Source organism: Schistocerca serialis, chromosome 9 (genome assembly GCF_023864345.2).
Source record: "Schistocerca serialis cubense isolate TAMUIC-IGC-003099 chromosome 9, iqSchSeri2.2, whole genome shotgun sequence".
NCBI classification, from domain to species: domain Eukaryota; kingdom Metazoa; phylum Arthropoda; class Insecta; order Orthoptera; family Acrididae; genus Schistocerca; species Schistocerca serialis.
In genome coordinates, this window is record NC_064646.1 from 445,850,049 (window position 1) to 445,874,754 (window position 24,706).

The window sequence follows — 24,706 nt, forward strand, 5'->3', positions numbered from 1 at the left end:
ATTTATTCCCTATTGTTTTTAGAATATTCAACGGTTGGGACACCGAAGTCGTCAATGAGTTGTTGGGAGACTTAATGACTGAGCATATACATTTCATCTGCCACACGTCTTTTTCCAGTCATCATAACATGTATACATGTTACTGATAACCTTTCTCACTCTTGGTCTGTCCATTCTCTGCCATCGAATAGCGTCTCAAGTTTGCTTTCATTTCCTGAATCCAAACAGACCCACCACCATGTTTACCTCAAGTTTTTTTGTAACCTTCTACATAGGAGGCTACATACGAATTTTGTTATGGGGCACATGAAATTAATTGTCCTGTATTCTTTGCTTCCTTTGGTTTGTAGTTTTTGATAAAGGAACTGGAATAGTTTAAACTAAATGACCTTGCGATATATTCCACTGAGACAGTTGGTTAGCCTCGATATTCACAAACTGTCTGTTGGCTTCTGTCTGTCGGGTTCTTCGGTCAACGTTTGTTTGATGATATTCTTACGTTTCGTCAGCAAGAATGGCTGGCATTATCAAAGCTTCACCCTCCATTGCTGGTGGTGGACTGGAGCCGAGCTCGCGGCTGATGATTATATATGTACCTGCCAACGTCATTTCCGTTGTCATTTCCAGTTCATTTCGCTCGCTGCTACCGGAACCTAGGATCCGTTCACATTGAGGGTTTCAGCTTTCTTGTTGAAGTGTAGCTGGTCGGAGCTTAGCGACAGTAGATATTGAGAAGCAGTGGCAGAGGGGAGCGAAGGTCATTATTTTGTCTGGGATGGCGGGAGGTAAAGCGAAACTTTGCGGGCGGTTGAATAGGTTCTGCACTTGGCTTAGTGGGTGAGGTGTGAGAGAAACATTGGTGGTTCCACGAACAGTCATTTATTGAAGCATAAGCTCCTTTTAATAAACAGAATAATACGACGTGTTTAACTCGCTTAATTCCTCGTGGCAGCGGTGCGGCGCAGAGTCGTAGGTGGCAGATTCCAGTGACCGCTGATACGGAGACGGCTCGTGTTGCGTTCAGTACCCGTGACTCATTGCGGCGGAGGCGCGGTCTTCTCCTTGCGAATTAACTCGTTGCGTTATTAAAATGTGGCAAAGGCGTGGCGAGGAGTGGTCCGTCCCAGAATCGAACCAGGGACCCTCAGGTTCGGCGTCTTCTGGTGGAGTCCATCGGCTTCTAGGTTGACAGGTGACTCATTTGGTGACGCCATAATCCCTTCGATCTCACCAGCCACCTGGGTAAGTACCACACAAACTGTTTTCTGGTAACCTCTGCCATGGCATCTTCTGCATTGACTCATGGGCCCGGTACTGACATCTCCTGCCGAGCAGCGTAGCGTCTAAGTCGTTGCAGCGAAGTATGACGTCCGCTGACTAACCATCGGTCTGTCCGTCCAGGCGACGTTTCTTCGTCTCTTCTTTCTCCCCTCAAACGACCTTCTCATCCCCGTTTGTTGGAGACATTTATTCGGTGTTTTACCAATGTCGCAATGTTTCTAGGGCGGCGACTGACTATTTGGTCGTTGATCTATGCTTCTCACGGTGTGAAAAAACGTGACCGATGTCGACACACGTGCCGGTTTTCCTAGGTTTTCTCAAGGCTGGCATGGTCGGGCACTGCCCTGTCGTCCTCCTCCGCATCGGCAGGCCATCACACACGCGAGTTCAGTATGCTGACAGTTCCTGAAGCACTGACCGCTGATGTGCAAGCCGCGCTGGTTGTTGTTCTCCTTGGGAGCATTGCCCGTCTGCTTGGTCGTTGATCTGGCGAAGTGCTGACTGCTGCTACGCTAACTCCTCTGGTCATCGGCCTTCCCAAGTTGGGCAGAAACGTGATCAATGACGACACACGTGCCGGCTTTCCTTGTTCGGATGCTGCTGTTTCCGAATATTGTGGCTTAACGTGTAAAAGTCTCTAAAATGTTCACAAAACCTGTAACTATATTTCTGGTGGATCTCTGCTTTGAACAACCTCAAATAACATATTATTATTATACACAATTAGTATTCATCCTACAGAAGGTGTTTTCATTTTTGTGTATTTCTATAGCTTCTCTGAACAAGTGAATGTGACATCTCTCCTCTATGGCAAGAACTTCTGTCAGCGAACTTCACCATGTGGTCTGTCTCACACAAAGCATGCTCAGCCACGACCGATTTCTCCACCTGCATCAACCTGCAATGCCGTTTATGTTCTGTGACCCTCCACTTTGTCGATCTAAGACTCTCTAATCTTTCTTGTCTTTATAAATAGTCTTTAAGCCGTGTTTACGCAATATACGAGCGATTCTGCCCGTTACTTACGGAATGTATGGCAGAAAGGCCGTAACCAATATTTCTTTTTCCATTGTGTCACTTCGCGGGATGTTAGACTCTGTGACACTTCTTATGTAAATGGTGACGTATCCATTGCCCTCAGAACGCTTTCAATGTGTAGTATCTCGAGACTGAGGTGCTGCGGCTCACGTATTCTACTTCACGTGTTGCGAGGGTATTAATCATGTCTTTTCCTCTGGTTCGGGTGGTGTTTTAGCAGTTTGTGCACGTATTGGTCTGTGTGTGTCAGTTTTCGATACACTCTCTGTCCCAGGGTTTCACCATCCCTCGTTAACATCACATTCAGAATAGGTTGCTGTTTGTACTTTTCTACCTCCATTAAATTTTCTGTTGGCGTGGTGACCGTTCAAGTATCTTAGGAAGTCACAGAACTGTTCCTCACTATGGTTCCTCTCAACAAAGGTATCGTCGATGTACGAGATACCACACCTTTATGTTTATAAGCTGCGAAGTCCAGTGGCTGTGCTTCGAAATGTTCCATGAGGAAGTTGCCCACCACTGAACTAAGAGGACTGCCCACAGCGTCGCCTTCCAGCTGTTACCAGAAGCTGCCATTCCACGAGCTATTTCAGGAGGCAGAGCACGCGATGTGTGAGACTTACCACGCAGTTAAATTCGCTGACACGGATGTTCTTGCTGCATAAAAAAGCTATGACACCCGCTTATTCAGAGAAGCTATAGAAACACACAAACACGAGAATAATTTAAAGAAGAAATAAGAAAGCCTCAAGGTGAACGGTCCTGGATTCCCGTGCTGCAGCGAAGCACAGTTGCGGGTAACAAGGGCCGAACCACACCGGAAATGACCACGGAAAAGCCCTTGGACGTTGACACGGCGGTACATATAATCTGCGGCCGCCATATCAACTCCAGTCCGCCACCAGCGATGGAGGGTGAAGCTTTAACAATGCCAGCCGCTGGCGAAACGCCAGAAAAATCATCAGACGTCGGCCGAAGAACCCGACACATGTGCAGAAAGGCAGTTTGCCAACAAATAGCCATGAAGCTTTAACAATTTTTCGCCACAATATTGCTTCATAACCTAATGTCTTTACAGTTTCAGCTACCATTTTGTCATAACCTTTTGATTTCCCCTTTCTTAGATCGTTAATGACTTATTCCAAAACCCTATGTCTTTGGTACATGATCCATTTTATCACTTTCTATTTCACAGTCCAGCCTTGTGGGCAATAACAGACTGTTGAACATATACTTCAGTATCTACTGTGTCCTGCCACCTGCACAAAAGGTGACGTACACCAGGCAATTTCTCGTGATACAGTTGACAGTTGATGTATTGCGACGCAACCAGTGTTGGTATTTTTGTGATTTTCCATGTTATTGATCGCTTAAGAAATAATATTGGATGTCTTTAAAAAAAAAACATGAAATTGTGTTGAGACTAATATTTGCTTACGTTTAGAACGTCTCATAGCATTTATTTTCATGAGCCACTGCCTTACGTTCATAGCAGTGAAAGTCTATCTATTTTTGTTCCAGAGATATATGTAATAAAGCGTTTAACTGGGCCTCCCTGTATATAATACTTTGTTTTTATTAACATCCACAACATGTTGAAAAAAAATGGTTCAAATGGCTCTGAGCACTATAGGTCATCTATCCCCTAGAACTTATAACTACTTAAACCGAACTAACCTAAGGACATCACACACATCCATGCCCGAGGCAGGATTCGAACCTGCCACCGTAGCGGTCACGCGGTTCCAGCCTGAAGCACCTAGAACCGCACGGACACACCGGCCGGCGACATGTAGCAAATGAAGTCGATATTTTATATTTTTGTATCTACGACTTACAGTAGAAGATCGATTAAAGAAAGGCAAACCTACGTTTCTAGCTTTTGTAGACTTACAGAAAGCTTTTGACAATGTTGATTGGAATACTCTCTTTCAAATTCTGAAGGTGTCAGGGGTAAAATACAGGGAGCGAAAGGCTATTTACAATTTTTACAGAAACCAGATGGTAGTTATAAGAGTCGAGGGGCATGAAAGGGAAGCATTGGTTGGGAAGGTAATGAGACAGAGTTGTAGCCTATCCTCGATGCCATTCATTCTGTATATTGAGCAAGCATAAAGGAAACAAAAGAAACATTTGGAGTAGGAATTAAAATTCATGGAGAAGAAAAAAAAAATTGAGGTCTGCCGATGACATTGTAATTCTAGCAAAGTAGTGTTACTTAAACATCCATGATCTATTGATTAATCGATAGTATCTGTACTATCGTCACTACAGGTAGTCTGGTTTAACTATCGATAGTCCTGTCGTTTATAATGTAATTATTTTTGAACTGGCGCCTGAAAAATTGTCGGTTCCTATTATCTCCATAGCGTTTGGAATGCGGAGAGAAAGTAGATTGCATGGAGGTATTTAATGAACAACAAATATGGTGCCGCCTTAGCCAGTCTAAGTAGTTTATAAACTATGTTATTAATAGAAAGGTCGCTGTGGAGCAGGGCTCGTGAAAGAGGGAATTTATTTGTCTTCCAGTTACGACAACTCATGGGCGTGCACATCTTGTACCAATCAGGTGCTTATGATAAAAACTATACACGTAAACAATACGAACTCGTGAATGTGCATTATACTGATTTTCATCTTCAGATGTGTGAGCTTGGTTACTTGTAGCAAGGAATACAAATGTAAATAAGTCCTTATAATACAACGCAGTTAGGAGAGGAAGAAATGATATTTTAGAGATTTGTTGACTGTTTCTGATTGTACTGTGTAATGCATTTTGGAATAATTACAGTTATTGTAGTTATTAATTAAACACATCTGCAACTGTCCTCTTCTGTTTCTGAGTCCTCATTGTACTTACAAGTGTTTTCAGTTGTACATGTTAATGTGTGAAGTGATTCGAAAACACAAAACACTGAGGCAATCCTAATGCCCCTTTCAGGTCAAAATGTGAGTAAATTCGACTGACTGTCACCTAATGAAGTTGATACTGGCAGTACTTGTACTACTGCTGCTGCGCCACTGATAGTGATAACAGTAATAATAACAATAATAATAATAGTAATAATACAGAAATCTGCAATTATTGATACATGTTCAATTACACGAAAGTTCCTAAATGCAATGTAACATATACCGTACAGTTAAAAGGAAGTCACGCTTGATCAAGGTCCGCGTCGCTTTCCTTTTTTGACCAGACATAACGTCTGAGAAAATAAATAATAATAATAATAATAATAATAATAATAATAATAATAATAATGATAATAGTAGGAATAAATGATAGTGGCATGTATATTAAAGAGTTTACATGTGTACGAAATAGATGTGTTCTGATATAGCGAGTTCAAGGGAAAGAAAATTTAAGGAGATTGAACAAACTCTGAATGCCGGTAAATGAGGAAGATCTGGTTGAAAAGAAGGATGTACGATGGTAAACGAGTGCGTCCAGGCACGATGGTAACCACTGTTGTTGCTGTCATAGATATCTCATTAAGCGTCGTCTGAAACTGGAGGTGTTATTCAGTTCTCCAACACAATGCAGGAAATTATTGCAGATTAGAATTCTTGCTACTGAGGAGGACTTCGAGAAAGTGGCTGAACGATGGAGTGGGACAGAAAGGATTTTGCTCTGACTGGAAATCATAATTTCTGCCAGTCCGTTCAGCCAAGCACTTCAGATTCGAGAAGAGATATAAGGGTCAATGGTCGTTGATAAGACACTGGAGAAGATGAGGGGTACGGAAATCTCTGCGTTTGTCTGCCCGCAAGCCAGGGTTGCTGTATATATGATGGTGAAATACGATCAAAGAGTCGACATCACAGATATAACGAATCCAGACAGTCATAACTACACTGTTGGCCACCGTAAATGCAACACCCTGAAGGAAGCATCCGAATCAAGTGAAATTTACACCATGAGTTTGCAGCGATGAGATATGCAACTGATTAGAATTTCAGCGCAGACGCACATCACGCGCACCTGTGGCGCCACCTCATAGCGCCATTTAAGACTTGGCGATTTCGACGAGTGTACGTTCGGCACGTGTGTTTACCTTGTGGTTGTTTCACAAGACGATCAGTTATGCCTCGTAGACAACAACGAACATCGTTTGATCAAGTATCAGAGTTCGACAGAGGAAGGATAGTGGCTTACCGATATTGTGGATTATCATACAGAGAGATCGCTAGTTGTGTTGGACGAAACCAAACAACTGTAATGCGGATATGTGACCGTTGGATGCAGGAGGGTACGACGGACCGACGTGGTCGATCGCATTCACCTCGGTGCACCACTGCACGTGCTGATAGGCAAATTGTGCGCATGGCAGTGACGGTTCGCTCAGTGACATCCCGAACCACAGCACAGCACATTGCGTCTGTAACGCATCATCCAGTGTCTGCGCGTACCATTCGACGCCGTTTACAGCAGAGTGGTCTGTCCGCAAGACGTCCATTGCTTCGTCTACCATTGACGCAGAACCACAGACGTCTCCGTCGCCAATGGTGTGATGACAGACGGATGTGGACGGCAGAATGGAATGACGTTTACTGACGAGGCACGCTTCTGTCTGCAGCACCACGATGGTCGGATTCGAGTGTGGAGACACCGTGGAGAGAGGATGCTGGACAGCTGCATTATGCACCGCCACACTGGTCTTGCACCGGGTATTATGGTATGGGGCGTACTGGATATTACTCTCGCACGCCTCTAGTACGCATTGCCGGTACTTTAAATAGCCGGCGCTACATATCCGAGGTGCTGGAGCCAGTTGTCCTTCCTTACCTTCAGGGCTCGGCCACAGCCATATTTCAACAGGATAATGCGCGACCACACGTGGCACGCATTGTCCAAAGGTTCTTCGTCAATAACCAGATTGAAGTGCTTCCCTGGCCGGCTCGCTCTCCGGATCTCTCGCCGATAGAAAACATGTAGTCCATGGTTGCTCAACGAGTGACCCAGATTACATCCCCAGCTGCCACACCAGATGATCTTTGGCAACGTGTGGAAGCTGCTTGGGCTGCTGTACCCCAGGAACACATCCAACGTCTCTTTGACTCAATGCCGAGACGTGTGGCAGCGGTGATCTCCAACAATGGCGGCTACTCTGGCTACTGATTCTGGCAGGAACCACATGTCACAGACGTCTGTAAACGTAATCATTTGATACTTGGTCAACATGTTATCTACAAAATAAATTTTGTTGTGCTACCTCTTGTCTTTCTTGGTGTTGCATTTACGGTGGCCAGCAGTGTAGTTCCACGTGCCGCGAGCTTTCCTGAGAAAATCCTTGCAGGATGACATCGCTGTAATTAATAATTGAAAGTGTAGCTGTTCGTACAAGTTTCTTTTCTAGGTCGAGAGGGAAGAGCTTCTTATGGGACATGGAGGGACAGTGATGCATTCTTGCCCATTCCAGTACGTGCTCAGTCCGATCTATATTTGCTTATATTATTACTCCTACAATCTTTGCTGAAAGACAGAATTTGATGTTTGCTCCATTCAGGACTCAAGATAGTAGGTATTCACTTTGATTCGTGCTAATGAGCCTAGAATGATCACCCCGTATCGTTTGGGGTTTGGACGGGTTGAGCTTTAACCCTATATCTTGTGCCTGTTTTGATAGTGCACACAGGTCGATATTGCGATTCTCGATAGCTGTCTTCATTTTATTGGTTTTCCACTGTGGGTGATCAGCATCCATATTGGACGAGGGTTGACTGAGAAGTAATGCCTCCACCTTCATAACTCTTCAACAGTTAGCAGCGTTGGTATGCGGGAGGTACTGGCTTGTTCCGTAGCCTCTTCTCTACAGTTTCAGTTGGTGGGAAGCCTTAGCACTGACCCGTTGTGTTGTTACAGTGTTAAGTATGGAATCCTGCGCAGACGGTGGGTCAATGCGATTTAAGCAATGTGCAGTCATTGAGTTCTGGACAGCAGAAGGTATCGCCCTAGAGGAGATTCATCAGGGAACGAAAGAAGTTTGTGGTTATTGTGCTGATGTGAGTACTGTACGTCGAGGGGCGAGTAAGTTTAAAGATGTTGCGGTGGTCATCCGGGGTACTCATCGTGCACAGATATCCCGACAGCCAAGCAAAGCAATAACGTGACCCACACGTTCTTGTGAAATGCTTATTGTGCTTTGCAGTTTCGCTCTGAGTGATACGACGATCGTCCTGAATCAGTCAACGTTTTGCTTGTGGAACTCGGTGGTTGCTGTCACAGAACGTCCAACTCTTTGTTTGTCACGCAGGTGAGATGTTCCCGCCTCAGCATATTTCAACTTACTCGCCCAATAACGTACAGTATTCACATCAACACAATCACCATAAACTGCTTTCGTTCTTTGGTGGATCTCCTTTGGGGTGACACCTTCTGCTCTCAAGAATTGACCGACCGTCTTTGCAGGGTTCCATACATTACACTGTAACAACACAACCGTTCAATGCTAAAGCTTCCCGCAGGCTGGAGCTGTAGAGAAGAGGCTGCGGAACAAGCCAGTACCTGCCGCATAACAATGGTGCCAACTGTTGAAGAGTTACGAAGGTGGAAGCATTACTTTTCAGTTAAGCGTCGTGTTTGTAGTAGGACGAAACTGGTGACGTATCATTGACATACAATGAAAAGAGTATAAGACGTAATACCAGATCGTGGTGGGATCTGTAGCACTACCCCAACGCGCCATGGCAGCGGTGGACTACGTGAATATTATTGCGGAGCAATTGTATCACTTCATGCTTGATGTCTCCTCCTATGGACATGACAGGTTGCAGCAGGATAGCTACATGTGTTATAAGGTCAGAATCGATCTCTATTGGTTTGAGGAGAATGATTGTGAACTCTCGCTGGTGCCTTGATCACAAAGCTCTCTTTTCTGAAACCGATTGGAGACATATGCAACGCTGCAGGGCTCCAGCTCCACGTCGACAGACCACAGGCCTGTAATATAAGTGAAAGGCGGAATCTGTGTGTAGATGTCCGGCCTCACATACTTCCGGAAACGTTCCAAGGACTTCTTTCACCGTGCATTTGTCTTATAAAAATAACTATTTACTTTCGACATTCTCAGTTTGATACCAAACAAAAATTGGTGGTGAGAGGCAAAAATAATTAACTAATTCTGTCTGGAGTTAATTTCAACATAAAGGTTGTTGTTGTTGTGGTCTTCAGTCCTGAGACTGGTTTGATGCAGCTCTCCACGCTACTCTGTCCTAGTTCCTTCATCTCCCATTACGTACTGCATCCCACATCATTCTGAATGTGCTTAATGTATTCATCTCTTGGTCACCCTCTACGATTTTTACCCTCCACGCTGCCCTCCAATACTAAATTGGTGTCCCCTTGATGCTTCAGAACATTTCCTACCAACCGATCCCTTTTTCTAGTCAAGTTGTGCCACAAACAACTCTTCTCCCCAATTCTATTCAACACCTCCTCATTAGTTATCTGATCTACCCATCTAATATTCAGCATTCTTCTGTAGCACCATATTTCGATAGCTTCTATTCTCTTCTTGTCGGAACTATTTATCGTCCATGTTTCACTTCCATACGTGGCTACACTCCATACAAATACTCTCTGACACTTAAATCTATACTCGATGTTAACAAATTTCTCTTCTTCACAAACGCTTTCCTTGCCATTGCCAGTCTGCATTTTATATCCTCTCTATTTCGACCATCATCAGTTATTTAGTTCCCCAAATAGCAAAACTCCTTTACTACTTTAAGTGTCTCATTCCCTAATCTAATTCCCTCAGCACCACCCGAGTTAACTCGACTACCTTCCATTATCCTCGTTTTGCCTTTGTTGATGTTCATCTTATATCCTCCTTTCAAGACAATGTCCATTCCGTTCAACTGCTCTTCCAAGTCATTTGCTGTCTCTGACAAAATTACAATGTCATCGGTGAACCTTAATGTTTTTGTTTCTTCTCCATCGATTTTAATACCTACTCCGAATTTTTCTTTCGTTTCCTTTACTACTTGCTCAATATACAGATAACATCGGGGATAGGGTACAATCCTGTCTCACTCCCTTCCCAACCACTGCTTCCCTTTCATGTCCCTCAACTCTTATAACTGCCATCTGGTTTCTGTACAAATTGTAAATAACCTTTCGCTCCCTGTATTTCACCCCTGCCACCTTCAGAATTAGAGAGTATTCCAGTCAACATTGTCAAAAGCTTTCTCTAAGTCTACAAATGCTAGAAACGTAGGTTTGCCTTTTCTTAATCTAGCTTCTAAGACAAGTCGTACGGTCATTATTGCCTCACGTGTTCCAATATTTCTACGGAATCCAAACTGATCTTCCACGAGGTCTGCCTCTACCGGTTTTTCCCTTCGTCTGTAATGGTAATAAATAGTTATTCTAGGTAACAGTATCAGCACCTCATGGAATCCATGCCACGCAGAATCGCTGTTAGATTGCGTCCCAGAGCTGAATCAGCAGCCTATTGGGCGGGTGATCTTAATTTTTAGATTCGCCAGTTTGTACTACCTTTGTAGTGTGTGGCTGACAGCGTGGTACATACACCAAATGGCAATAAAAATAAATAACAGGAGAATAAGGTTTCTTCTCCTTCTTCTTCTTCTGCAGATTCGAACTGATACAGATTTCAGCTGTATGTGGACAAATAAATGCTGCAAACAGGTCTCTATAACAGGAAACTGTGAAAACTGATCACTCACAGCGGGAGTAACTGCGCCAGCTGTTCGTCGTCCATGACGCTGATCAGCTTCAGCAGCTCCTCAGCCTCCAGTGCTGGAGGGTAGAACTTCTCGTCGATTTCATCTCTGGGAGCATGTGAATACGCCGTCGACATGTAGACAAAAGCCTGCAATCGAGAAGTAACAACCTCGTCAAGTCTACGATAATAATTATGGCCTGCGATAACGACACAGTAAGATGTTCTCGCTTCGGAACGTACAGTATGAACGCAACACTGTTCCTATTATTGTTAATAGCAACGGCATTCAGGGAACAAATACTGTATTTATTCTAACGGCAAATTTCTTTCCTGTCGAAATAAAAAGAAGTTGGTTAGCAAACCTGAGATGTTTGGACGGCATTTTATCCAGCAAAATTTCTGAGAAATGCATCCATTGCCACAGGGAGTTTTACAGCTTGACAGACAACGAGAAATTTTCCGATTCCTCTGTAAAACGCAAACAGAAGAAATTTGAAGTTTTTAATTTCATTCTGTTTTCTGATTTCCCCTGTCTACGACAATATGCAAGTAATTACATTATTTCTTTATTTCCATGTTACTAAAATTCATATAGCCAAGACTGCCAACGATAGAGGTATTACATAAATTTTGACAACATAGTCTACGGAGAGGAACGACCTGATGTTGAATGTTAAGTTGAAACGAACAATCGAGATCGCAATAATGTTTCTTTATTGACCGCTTTCGGCTTATATACAAGCAATCTTCAGAATTTTTTGGCGGTACCACGAGAAATCCGAGGAGCCCTCAGAACCAGCTATAGGTGACCAAAAAATTCTGAAGATTGCTTGTATATAAGGCGAAACCGGAAATAATATTACTGGGATCTTGACAGTTCATTTTAATTTAAATTGCAGTATCATGATTTACATTCCGTTGTTAATTATACTCATAGTTGAAAGTTCATAAGTATACAGCATAGGCCCGAAAGTTTTCTCTACATGTGTTATCATTTATTGTTATGTTCCTTAAAAATGTGATTGAAACCTAAGATTACAAGGATTTGTCACACGAAAGCGAAGCTAGCTCTGACTCTCTTGTCACATATAACACATATAACAGTATGATAATGGTTGTTTTACTGTACACACACACACACACACACACACACACACACACACACACACACACACACACTTGTTAAAAGGGAATTAAAACGCTAAAACAGGTAATTAGAGCTAATAACTGTATGATTGAAAAGCTATGAGCCAGCCGTTCTGCTACGAACTAGAAGCTCCAGCCTCAAAGCTCACGCTGCAGTATACATGAGAGACGTAATCTCAAAAGCTTTGCTATCTTTTCTCACTATCAGCTGAAACAGAAGACAGGTCCCTGGTTAAATTTGGCTTACTCGTTAAAATGTGAAATTCTCTGTTAAAATGTGGTATACAACGATACTTATGCCCTAGTCATTTAAAGTGGGAGAGGGGCAGAAAGGGGACAGATGTATTCCTGATGGAGGAAAAATACATTATCTACTGGGCAGTGTCCTATATGGAGATTGCTGATGATGCTTTCATCCTATCCGAATGACCAGTGCGGTATATGCTATTGTCAGATAGTTGTATTCATTAATTGCATCCCGTGCAAGCCATTCCTCCTTTTTATAGTTGCGTAGCTTTCTGATTCAACAGTGGGTTGATAGCCCTTATCCTATATTCACTTAAGTCAAAGCCAGAACACGGACCATTACAACGGGCACGTACGCATTTCTCAGCTGAAAAACTTAAAAATTTCTTCTGTATCCATTTGCCCAGTCTTTTTAAAGCAAGTTACAACTTACAGGCTGTTGTTGTTGGCATGAAGAAGGAGGGAAATGGAGAGGACGTTCACAGAAATTAGTCCCACGTAATGTAGTAATCCAGTTTTTTTAACACTGAGAAGGAACACCTTACGTACAGTCGTCTTGGAAGGCCTTTTGTACAGCCGTCTTCAATAAGGCTATGTCATCAAAGGTGGAGCGATATCTCTATTGTCCAAACTGAGAACGAATGAGAAGCTGTGTAGATACTAATATCTTGACATGGCAGATCTGTCTTAAGCAGATGGTGAGGCATGTACTGCGTTTCCCAATTTTCAAGAGGGGATTAAAATAGCTTCTATCATTAGGCAGGCGTTTGTTTACAGAAGCAACGTCGCACCACCAAGTACTCTACTTGCACCCGTGACACGGGGAGTATGGTGGGTGATTTTGAAAATGTTTACCGTATTTTTTCTCAGAGTGATAAAACAGTATTAGTGAATGTTGACCTTAATGTACGCGAAATTCAGTTTCAATTTGACACGGACTCATCTAGAACTATCATCAACATATGTGTCTTTTGGTGCTCCTTATTTGCCCAAAATTTACAGCACTCTAAAGAGCTATAGAAATCAGACAGTTCAAATCAAATATCATTGCATGTAAGATATAAATACAAACAGGTCCAGGCTCCACTTCTTGTGACAAAATCACATACCACTGCCAAAATAATGACAATCGATCATTTTCAGCTGCTGAGGATCACTCTCCAGCGTTCGGATGAGTTCATGTAGGATGACGAGGACAATGTGGACTGTGTACCACAGGACCCTTCCTTCCCAGTGGCGTGCTGCAAACACAGCCCTGGAAATCCGTGATTGCTCATTGTGCCTTATTTTGGGTTTTCGTTGTATCACACTCGAGGAATCGGTCCGTCAGTGACTGAAACAGGTTGTGTAGTAAAACGTTTAGTGATGCCGTTGTGTGCCACCTTGATATTTCAATAATATTTTGATATTCTGTTTCGATATCGTGTCATCAATCCCATATTTCTGGAGCTGATAGGATGAATGCCACATAAGGATTTAATAATTAGCTTTTCAATCAATTTCTAATGTTTTAATCGAAAACAAGATTTTCTTACACAAGCACTCTTTGCTATTTTAAAGGTAAGGGATTCACGTATTTCGAATTGAAGTCAAAGTATATATTCTTCGTAATTCCAAAATAGCGATATTAGAGCTTCATCCTTTTTTGTTTTTGAAACAATAGTCTAAATTCCTTAGAATGTCCCAGAACATGGCAAAAACTGAATTTTCGAGTTGAGTCAGTCAGTTCATCTGTTTCTGTACGACCCTGCACCTACACTGTGTCTTTGATTCTCTTTGTTTGGTTTTCCTGCCTTGCTACAGGACACTGTCTCTATTTCCCTGTACTGTGCCTCTTTCTTAGTATCCTGCTAACTTAGCCCATCGTTAATGTCATCTAAAATACCAAATCTTGTTCTTCCGCTCCCTCCCTTCATTGGAATCGTTCTTACAGTGAGTCATCCTTCAAATAAATTTTTTTGCAATAACCATCCCATGCAAAATCAACCTTAAATTCTTATGATTTCCTTTCATCTTCTGTTGTTAGAAATACTTCATCGTTCGATATTCCGACTGTCCGTTTCTCTGTAAGTATTCATCTCCACACCCACATTTACAAACTGTTATTTTTCTATATTTTTGACTTTTCATTTTTGGCTACCATGTAATACTACACTCCGAAAACTTAACGGATTTTCAATTTTGTTTTTTTCGGAATGGTTTTATCTATCAGCAAACTTTTGACGTTTTCCAATTCTCTGGGTACGTTCATAATTATTACCTTTTCTACTCAGCTAAAAACGAAACCTCCCGTCTAACAAAATGATTTTACTTTTTCGAATGCCTATCCTGCAAATGATAATTTCACGAAATCTCGACGTGTGGTGATTCTCATCTCTGACACTATTCAAACATTTGTACTCACTGCATATTCACTCCCCAGTGTAACGACCCTCTCTTACAATTTGCAGTACATCGATTGATTCTACCATCTCTGCTTGACCCTCTCCATTAAATACTTTCATCCTTTCTCCAGTTGATGGTATGCCTCTTGTTTCTTGCAATGCCTTGTACGTTAATTTCTCTATACAAACACTGAAAAGTACTGATGGGAAATAACACACTCGTCTAATACCTCTTCAGATACTCGTCTCAGCCAATGCGCGTCGTAGGTCTGAAACTACCACTGTCTGATGCAGAGTTCCTTTACCAGCATCCTATCCTTACAGTCTGTATCAGCATATTTTGCGGACTACAGCAAGCTACTTCTTTATAAAATATACATCTTTTTGTTATTCCTATTAAGGGTAGAGCCTACCTTCTTTAATTACATATACACTCCTGGAAATTGAAATAAGAACACCGTGAATTCATTGTCCCAGGAAGGGGAAACTTTATTGACACATTCCTGGGGTCAGATACATCACATGATCACACTGACAGAACCACAGGCACATAGACACAGGCAACAGAGCATGCACAATGTCGGCACTAGTACAGTGTATATCCACCTTTCGCAGCAATGCAGGCTGCTATTCTCCCATGGAGACGATCGTAGAGATGCTGGATGTAGTCCTGTGGAACGGCTTCCCATGCCATTTCCACCTGGCGCCTCAGTTGGACCAGCGTTCGTGCTGGACGTGCAGACCGCGTGAGACGACGCTTCATCCAGTCACAAACATGCTCAATGGGGGACAGATCCGGAGATCTTGCTGGCCAGGGTAGTTGACTTACACCTTCTAGAGCACGTTGGGTGGCATGGGATACATGCGGACGTGCATTGTCCTGTTGGAACAGCAAGTTCCCTTGCCGGTCTAGGAATGGTAGAACGATGGGTTCGATGACGGTTTGGATGTACCGTGCACTATTCAGTGTCCCCTCGACGATCACCAGTGGTGTACGGCCAGTGTAGGAGATCGCTCCCCACACCATGATGCCGGGTGTTGGCCCTGTGTGCCTCGGTCGTATGCAGTCCTGATTGTGGCGCTCACCTGCACGGCGCCAAACACGCATACGATCATCATTGGCACCAAGGCAGAAGCGACTCTCATCGCTGAAGACGACACGTCTCCATTCGTCCCTCCGTTCACGCCTGTCGCGACACCACTGGAGGCGGGCTGCACGATGTTGGGGCGTGAGCGGAAGACGGCCTAACGGTGTGCGGGACCATAGCCCAGCTTCATGGAGACGGTTGCGAATGGTCCTCGCCGATACCCCAGGAGCAACAGTGTCCCTAATTTGCTGGGAAGTGGCGGTGCGGTCCCCTACGGCACTGCGTAGGATCCTACGGTCTTGGCGTGCATCCGTGCGTCGCTGTGGTCCGGTCCCAGGTCGACGGGCACGTGCACCTTCCGCCGACCACTGGCGACAACATCGATGTACTGTGGAGACCTCACGCCCCACGTGTTGAGCATTTCGGCGGTACGTCCACCCGGTCTCCCGCATGCCCACTATACGCCCTCGCTCAAAGTCCGTCAACTGCACATACGGTTCACGTCCACGCTGTCGCGGCATGCTACCAGTGTTAAAGACTGCGATGGAGCTCCGTATGCCACGGCAAACTGGCTGACACTGACGGCGGCGGTGCACAAATGCTGCGCAGCTAGCGCCATTCGACGGCCAACGCCGCGGTTCCTGGTGTGTCCGCTGTGCCGTGCGTGTGATCATTGCTTGTACAGCCCTCTCGCAGTGTCCGGAGCAAGTATGGTGGGTCTGGCACACCGGTGTCAATGTGTTCTTTTTTCCATTTCCAGGAGTGTACAAGAATTTCGTTTAAGCTGATATTGTAAAACGCAGATTTCCTATGAAAGATAACAGCGATCTGTATTTCAAATCAAAACTTTCTATACATTCTGAGACATGCGTTATTCGTTTGATAAAACAAGAAAATGTAAATTGCTTCTATTATTTTATGTGCGCTAGCTCACTTCTATCGTGTCTTCCGTCTTCTGTGACTTTAAGGTGAGTTATTCTTAAGTGTCTGCCCATGTACGTATTTTTCACTGATTTTAAATAAGACTCAACTTTTGTGTGTGGCATATACTAATGTCATCATTTAAACAGTACTTTGCTTTCCTTGACTTTTGACAAGTGTATGAATTTTTAGAATATTCAACGGTTGGGGCAGCGAAGTCGTCAGTGAGCTGTTGGCAGACTTAATGACTGAACATATACACTTCATCTGTCAAACGTCTTTTTCCAGTCAGCATAACATATGTACATATTAGTATTAACCTTCCTCATTCTTGGTCAGTTCATTCTCTACCATCCAATAGCTTCTCAAGTCTGCTTTCATTTCCTGAATCAAAAGAGACCCACTCCCATTTTTACCTCAACTTTCTTTGTAACCTTTCAAGTAAGAGGCTACATACTACTTTCGCTATGGAGAACACGAAATTAATTGTCCTGTATTCTTTGCTTCCTTTGGTTTGTATTTCTTTGAGGAAGGAACTTGAGTAGTTTAAACTAAATCTTCAGACAAAATGACCTTACCATATATTCCACTGAGACAGTTGGTGAGCCTCGATATTCACAAACTGACTGTTGGCTTCTGCCTGTCTCGGATTCTTCGGCCGACGATTGTTTGATGATTTCCTGACATTTCGCCAGCACGAATGGCTAACATTGTCAAAGCTCCATTGTTCGTGTTGGACTGAAGTCGATCTCGCGGCCGCAGATTGTCCGAATATGTACCTGTCGCGCGAACGTCAAGGGCATCTCCGTGGTCATTTCCGGTGCAGTTCGCCCACTGCTACCTGCAACAGTCGTTCGCTGCAGCATGTGAACCTAGGATCCTTTCACACTGAGGCTTTCTGCTTTCTTTTTGAAGCTACTTTCATAATTGTGTATTTCTATAGCTTCTCCGAAGAAGTGGGTGTGATAGTTCTTTTCTGCAGCAAGAGCTTCGGTGTCGGCGAACTTTACCATGTGGTCGGTCTCACACAACGCATGCTCATCCACAAAGCTTTAGGGCTCGCCTGGGCCCACCCACATCGACATCGGACTGTTGATTACTGGAAACACGTTGCGTGGTCGGGCGAGTCCCGTTTCAAATTGTATCGACCGGATGGACGTGTACGGGAATAGAGAAAACCTGATGAAGCCATGGACCCTGCACGTCAGCAAGGGACTGTTCAAGATGATGAAGGCTCTGTAATGGTGTGGGGCGTGTGCAGCTGGGTTGATAGGGGACCCCTGATACGTCACTGACACGTGACATGTACGTAAGCATCCAATCTGATCACCTGCATTCATTCATGTCTATTGTGCATTGGGCAATTCCAGCAGGACAATGCGACATCCTACAAATCCAGAACTGGTACAGAGTGGCTCCAGGAACACACTTCTGAGGTTAACACTTCCGCTGGCCACCAAATTCCCCAGACATGAACGTTATTGTACGTATCTGGGATGCCTTGCAACGTGCTGTTCAGAAGAGATCTCCAGCCCCTCGTACTCTCACGGATTTATGGACAGCCCTGCAGGATTTATGGTATCAATTCCTTCCAGCACTACTTCAGACATTATTCTAGTCCATTCCACGTAGTGCTGCGCACTTCTACGCGCTCGAGGGGGCGTTACGCGATTTAGGCACGTGTACCAGTTTCTTTGGCTCTTCAGTGTAACAGCTGCGCCAGACACTTTTTGTCTTATATATGCGTTTTCCACCGCAATGCCGTATGCTACTGTCTACATATCTCTGTATTTGAATACGCTTGCCTATGCCAGTTTCTTTGGCGCCTCATTGTATAATCTGCGGCCGCGAGCGCCATTCCAGTCCACCATCAGCAATGGAAGGTTAAGCTTTGCTGGCGAAACGTCAGAAAATCATCAAACAAACGTCGGCCGAAGAACCCGAGACATAATCAGAAAGGCAGTTTGTCACGAAAGCCTTAACAATTTTGAGGCACGATACTGATTCATTTACTGAAGGCTTTACAGCTTCAGGTTGCAATTTGTCATAATCTTTTCTTTTCCCCTTTCTCAGATCTTAAATGGCTTATTTGAAATCCCAATGTTTTTGGTAGATGATCCATTTTATCACATACTATTTAATATCCAACCTTAGACTTCTCTGGTCTTGCGATTCATATAAATCTTGAGCCAAGTCCTTCCATACCGTTTTGTTCTGTTATGTGGATGTTATCATGATTCCATTTTTACGCGTATAGATGAGAGTGAAACACAGATGTACAACTGAAAAAAAAAAAAATCGGAACCAGAGATACTAACACATAGGTGTCGAAAGATATCCAGGTAAATAGAACAAAAAATTCCGTTCTGTTTTAATAATTGAAGCGTTTTTAAAAACCAAATTTCCGAAATTTATTTCTCCAAGGGTTACAGTACTGTATTTATCGTCGTGTTCCAATCTTATTTTACACTGGTACTCTCTGCCGGACTCTCCTGTCTTTCTTTAGTTGTTTTCGAACAGATCTTAGTTCCCTGAGGGAATAATTCACTCATAATGAATTAAGGATGGTTCACCTTTCGCAGGTACAAAAATACTGCTTTGGTTTAATACTCAAAGGGGTTCACCCCAGCTGTACATCCTCAGTGGGCTACTTCTTTTCTTTTGCTGAGCTACTTGTATACAGATTTATTTATTTTAGGAAATGCGTTACGTAGGATGTTGTTACTAAAATTACATACGTACTTTACATTATATTTTAAACTATTTGTGCCCAATGTCCGCCGACCGAAATCAGCCCCTAAGTTAAGTTAGTCCACCACGTCATCTGCAAACATAAAGAATGTAAGGATATCGTCTGCATTGAATTTTTGTTTATAATTCAACCATAACAATGTATGCTCGGAATATATGTTTTAAATATTATACTGTAGACAAAAGTTTACTGCGGACGATATCTTAGCACCCTTTATGTTTGCAGATGATATGGTGCACTAACTTAGATCTGTGGTCGATTTCGGTTGGCAACCGATGGGCAGAAACACAATTTAAAATAAAAGATAAATAACATTTTTTTTGGGAGGGGGTCATCAGTCTTCTAATTGGTTTGATCCTGCCCGCCACGAATTCCTCTCCTGTGCTAACCTCTTCATCTCAGAATAGCACTTGCAACCTACATCCTCAATTATTTGCTTGACCTATTCCAATCTCTTGTCATCCTCTACATTTTTGGCCATGTACAGCTCCCTCTAGTACCATGGAAGTCATTCCCTGATGTCTAAACAGATGTCTTATCATTCCGTCTCTTCTCCTTGTCAGTGTTTTCCACATATTCCTTTCCTCTCCGATTATGTGTAGAACCTCCTCATTCCTTACCTTAGCAGTGCACCTAATTTTCAACATTCGCCTGTAGTACCACATGCCAAATACTTCGATTCTCTTCTGTTCCGATTTTCCCACAGTCCATGTTTCACTACCGTACAATGCTGTAGTCCAGACGAACATTCTCAGAAATATTTTCCCCAAATTAAGGCCTATATTTGATAGTAGTAGACTTCTCTTGGTCAGGAATGACCTTTTTGCCAATGCTAGTCTGCTTTTGATATAAAAAATGGTTCAAATGGCTCTGAGCACTATGGGACTTAACTGCTGAGGTCATCAGTCCCCTAGAACTTCGAACTACTTAAACCTAACTAACCTAAGGACATCATACACATCCATGCCCGAGGGAGGATTCGAACCTGCGACCGTAGCAGTCGCGCGGTTCCAGACTGTAGCGCCTAGAACCGCTAGGCCACACCGGCTGGCTACTAATGATGTCCTCCTTGCTCCGTCCGTCATTGGTTATTTTGCTGCCAAGGTGCCAGAATTCCCTAACTTCATCTACTTTGTGACCATCAATCCCGATGTTTAGTTTCTCACTGTTCTCATTTCTGCCATTCTCATTACTTTCGTCTTCGATTTAATCTCAATCCATATTCTGTAGTCAATAGACTGTTCATTCCATTCAGCATATCATGTAATTCTTCTTCACTTTCACTCAGGACAGCAATGCCATCAGGGAATCGTAACATTGGTATCCTTTCACCTTAATTTTAATTCCACTCCTGAACCTATCTTTTACTTCCATAATTGCTTCTTCGATGTACAGATTGAACAGTAGGGGGGAAAGATTACATCACTGTCTCACACCATTTTTAATTCGATCGCTTTGTTCTTGGTCGACCACTTTTATTATTTCCTCTTGCCTCTTCCACATATTGTATATTACCCGCCTCTCCCTATACCCTACGCCCATTTTCCTCAGAATTTACGTCTTGCACTATTTTACATTGTCGAACGCTTTTTCCAGGTAGACAAATCCTATGAACGTGTCTTGATTTTTCTTTAGTCTTGCTTCCATTATCAACCGTAACGTCAGAATTGCCTCTCTGGTGCCTTTACCTTTTCTAAACCCAAACTGATCGTCACCTAGCACATCTTGTCCATTCTTCTGTATATTATTCTTGTTAGCAACTTGGATGCATGAGCTGAATCTGATTGTGCTCGCACTTGTCAGCTCTTGCAGTCTTCGGAATTGTGTGGATTACATTTGTCCGAAAGTCAGATGGTATGTCACCAGACTCATACATTCTACACACCAACGTGAACAGTCGTTTTTCTGCCACTTTCCCCAATGATATTAGAAATTCTAATGGAATGTTATCCATCCCTTCTGCCTTATTTGACCTTAAGCCCTTCAAAGCCCTCCTAAACTGTAATTCTAATACTGGATCCACTATCTCTTCTACGTAAATCTACTCCTGTTTCTTGTTCTATCACCTCAGACAAATCTTCCCCTCATAGAGGCCTTCAATGTGCTCTTTCCATGTATCCACATTCACCTTTGCATTTAACAGTGGAATTCCCATTGCACTCATAATGTTACCACCCTTGCTTTTAATGTCAGTGAAGGTTATTTTGACTTTCCTATATCCTGAATCAATTCCCACAATAATTTCTTTTTCCCTTTCTTCACATTTTTCATGCAGCCATTTTGCCTTAGTTCTCCTGCGTTCCCTATTTATTTCATTCTTCAGCGCCATGAATTTATGTATTGCTCAATTTCCCTGAACATTTCTGTACTTTATTCTTTCAACTGAAGAATATCTTCTGTTATCCAAGGTTTCTTCGCAGTTATCTTCTTTGTACCTATGTCTTTCGCTCCAACTTATGTGATTGCCCTTTCTAGAGATGTCCATTCCTCTTCAGTTAACCACCTACTGAACTATTCCTCATTTCTGTATCTATAGCTTTAGAGAACTTCGAGCGTATCTCAATATCTATGAGTACTTACGTATTTCACATTTTTACATATCGATTCTTCCTGCTCTTGAACTTCAGTCTTCTCTTCATCACTACTACATTGTCATCTGAGTCTATATAAGCTCCTGGGTACGCCTCACAAACTAGTATCTGATTTGGGAATCTCCGTCTGACCATGTTGTAATCTAACTGAAATCTTCCCGTACCACCCGGTCTTTTCCAACTGTACCGCCTCCTCCTGTGATTCTTCAACAGAGTATTCGCCAAAAATTATTATAGTACTCAATTAGTCTTTCCCCCTCTCATTCCTTGTCCCAAGCCCGTATTCTCCTGTAACCTTTTCGTCTACTCCTTCCCCTATAACTGCATTCCAGTCCCCCATGACTATTAGATTCTCATCTCCGTATATGTACCGTATTACCCTTTCAGTATTTTCATAAACTTTCTCTGTCTCTTCATCTTCAGCCTGCAACATCGGCATGTATACCTGAACGATTGTTGTCGGTGTTGGTTTGCTGTTGATTTTGTAAGAACAACCCTATAATTGAACTGTTCACTGTAACACATTCTTTGGCCTACCTTTCTATTCATAACGAATCCTAATCCCTTTATAAGATTTCCTGCTGCTGTTGATATTGCCCTATACTCGCCGGAACAGAAATCCTTGCCTTGTTTCTATTTTACTTTACGGACCCCCACTATATCTAGATTGAGCCTTTGCATTTTCTTTTCACATTTTCTAGCTTTCCTACCACGTTCAAGCTTCGTACATTCCACTCCCCGACACGTGGATCGTTATCCCTTCGTTGGTTATTCAGTCTTTTGCTCATGGTCACCTCCCCCTTTGTAATCCCCTTCCGGATAACTGAATGGGGGACTATTCCGGAATGAATTGTCAGTGGGAGGATCATCATGACACTTCTTCATTTACAGGCCACATGTCCTGTGGATACACGTTATGTGTCCTTAATGCAATGTTTCCATTGCCTTCTGCATCCTCCTGCCGTTGATCGTTGCTGATTCTTCCGCCTTTAGGGCTAGTTCCCACCCCAAGGACAAGAGACTGTCTTGAATCGCTATCCCCTCCTCCACCCTCTTTGACAAGGCCGTTGGCAGAATGAGGCTGACTTTTATGCTGTAACTCTTAGGCCGCCAATGCTGATTATTAATCAAATTTTAAGTGGTGGCGGGTTTCGAACCCAGAACTGAGGACGTTCTGATTACTAATCAAAGATGCAAACCCTAGACCACGAGTGCATTCCGTAAATAACATGTACGATTTAAAGTAACAACAAAATCCGATATAACATATTTCCTAACCTAAATGTAACCTGTCAGTATGTATTTCAGAAAAAATAGAACCCAAAGCCCACTAATGATAGCGCAACTGTGGTGAAACATGGCTGGCTATTAAAGTAAAATAACAATTTTGTATTAGCGTACTTGGTAAAAGGCGGACCCATCCTTAATTCATTGCAATTTTATTCAAGTACAGCAAATAAGCTCAAGAATTTCACTATGATAATAACACAATTACGTCACATTTTGTTAACAACTTTTCATGAATTTGCTTTCGCCTAGACCGTATGTCGTCCTTCTACAAGTTGCGATCTGTGGAAGAATTTGCTTCAATGATGACAATAATTATTTTGACGCTGTTTTGAATCTATTTGATGCACCGTTATAAGAAATACAATGAATCTTCAGTGCCTAAACTGCCAGAACGCATGGACGGATGTCAGTATAAGCTGGTGCACATACTCACCATGGGCGGGTACGTATATGATTAGAGTTGCGACTCTGTGTGGGAGATAGAATGGGCCCTTCATTCAACAATGGTTCAAATGGCTCTGAGCACTACGGGACTTAACTTCTGAGGTCATCAGTCCCCTAGAACTTAGAACTACTTAAACCTAAGGACATCACACACATCCATGTCCGAGGCAGGATTCGAATCTGCGACCGTAGCAGTCGCGCGGTTCCAGACTGGAGCCCCTAGAACCGCTTGGCCTCCCTGGCCGGCTTGCCCTTTATTAGTGTTGTTTATGTTTAGCATTGTTACCATCGCCGGCCGCGGTGGTCTAGCGGTTCTAGGCGCTCAGTCCGGAACCACGCGACTGCTACGGTCGCGGGTTCGTATCCTGCCTCGGGCATGGATGTGTGTGATGTCCTTAGGTTAGTTAGGTTTGAGTAGTTCTAAGTTCTAGGGGACTGATGACCACAGATGTTAAGTCCCATAGTGCTCAGAGCTATTTGAACCATTTTTGAACCATTGTTACCATCCTGGTAGTGTATATAAGGGGTGCAACGGTGTCAGACTTTGAATCATTTCATTGTCAGTCTACATTTGACCAGATGGTCGAATTCAGCAATATCGCTAATTTTGTGGTAGAGTCCCAATGTTGGACTGCTGGGGAACTTTAGGAAAGGCAATCTCGTCGTCAAGTCTCCAATCGATCATGTCTGGTCACCACTAGAGAGGAATACTGTGTTGTGCACCAGGCACTTCGTTAACCCTTACCACATGCGCCAGCCATCCGAGAATGTCTAATGGATTCCCTGCAACGGTCTGCATTATCCCACACCTCTGGTCGGAGATTAGCAGCAACCG

The 24,706-nt window shown here is 43.2% G+C and overlaps 1 protein-coding gene across 1 annotated transcript in view; it reads right to left on the bottom strand.

The window, feature by feature from the left end:
• LOC126419143 (fatty acyl-CoA reductase wat-like) overlaps window positions 1-24,706 on the bottom strand; it is a 166,725-nt gene that overhangs the window by 91,156 nt on the left and 50,863 nt on the right. Inside the window, 1 exon segment of the mRNA XM_050086253.1 lies at window positions 11,011-11,156. Coding sequence (XP_049942210.1) covers window positions 11,011-11,156 — 146 coding nt within the window.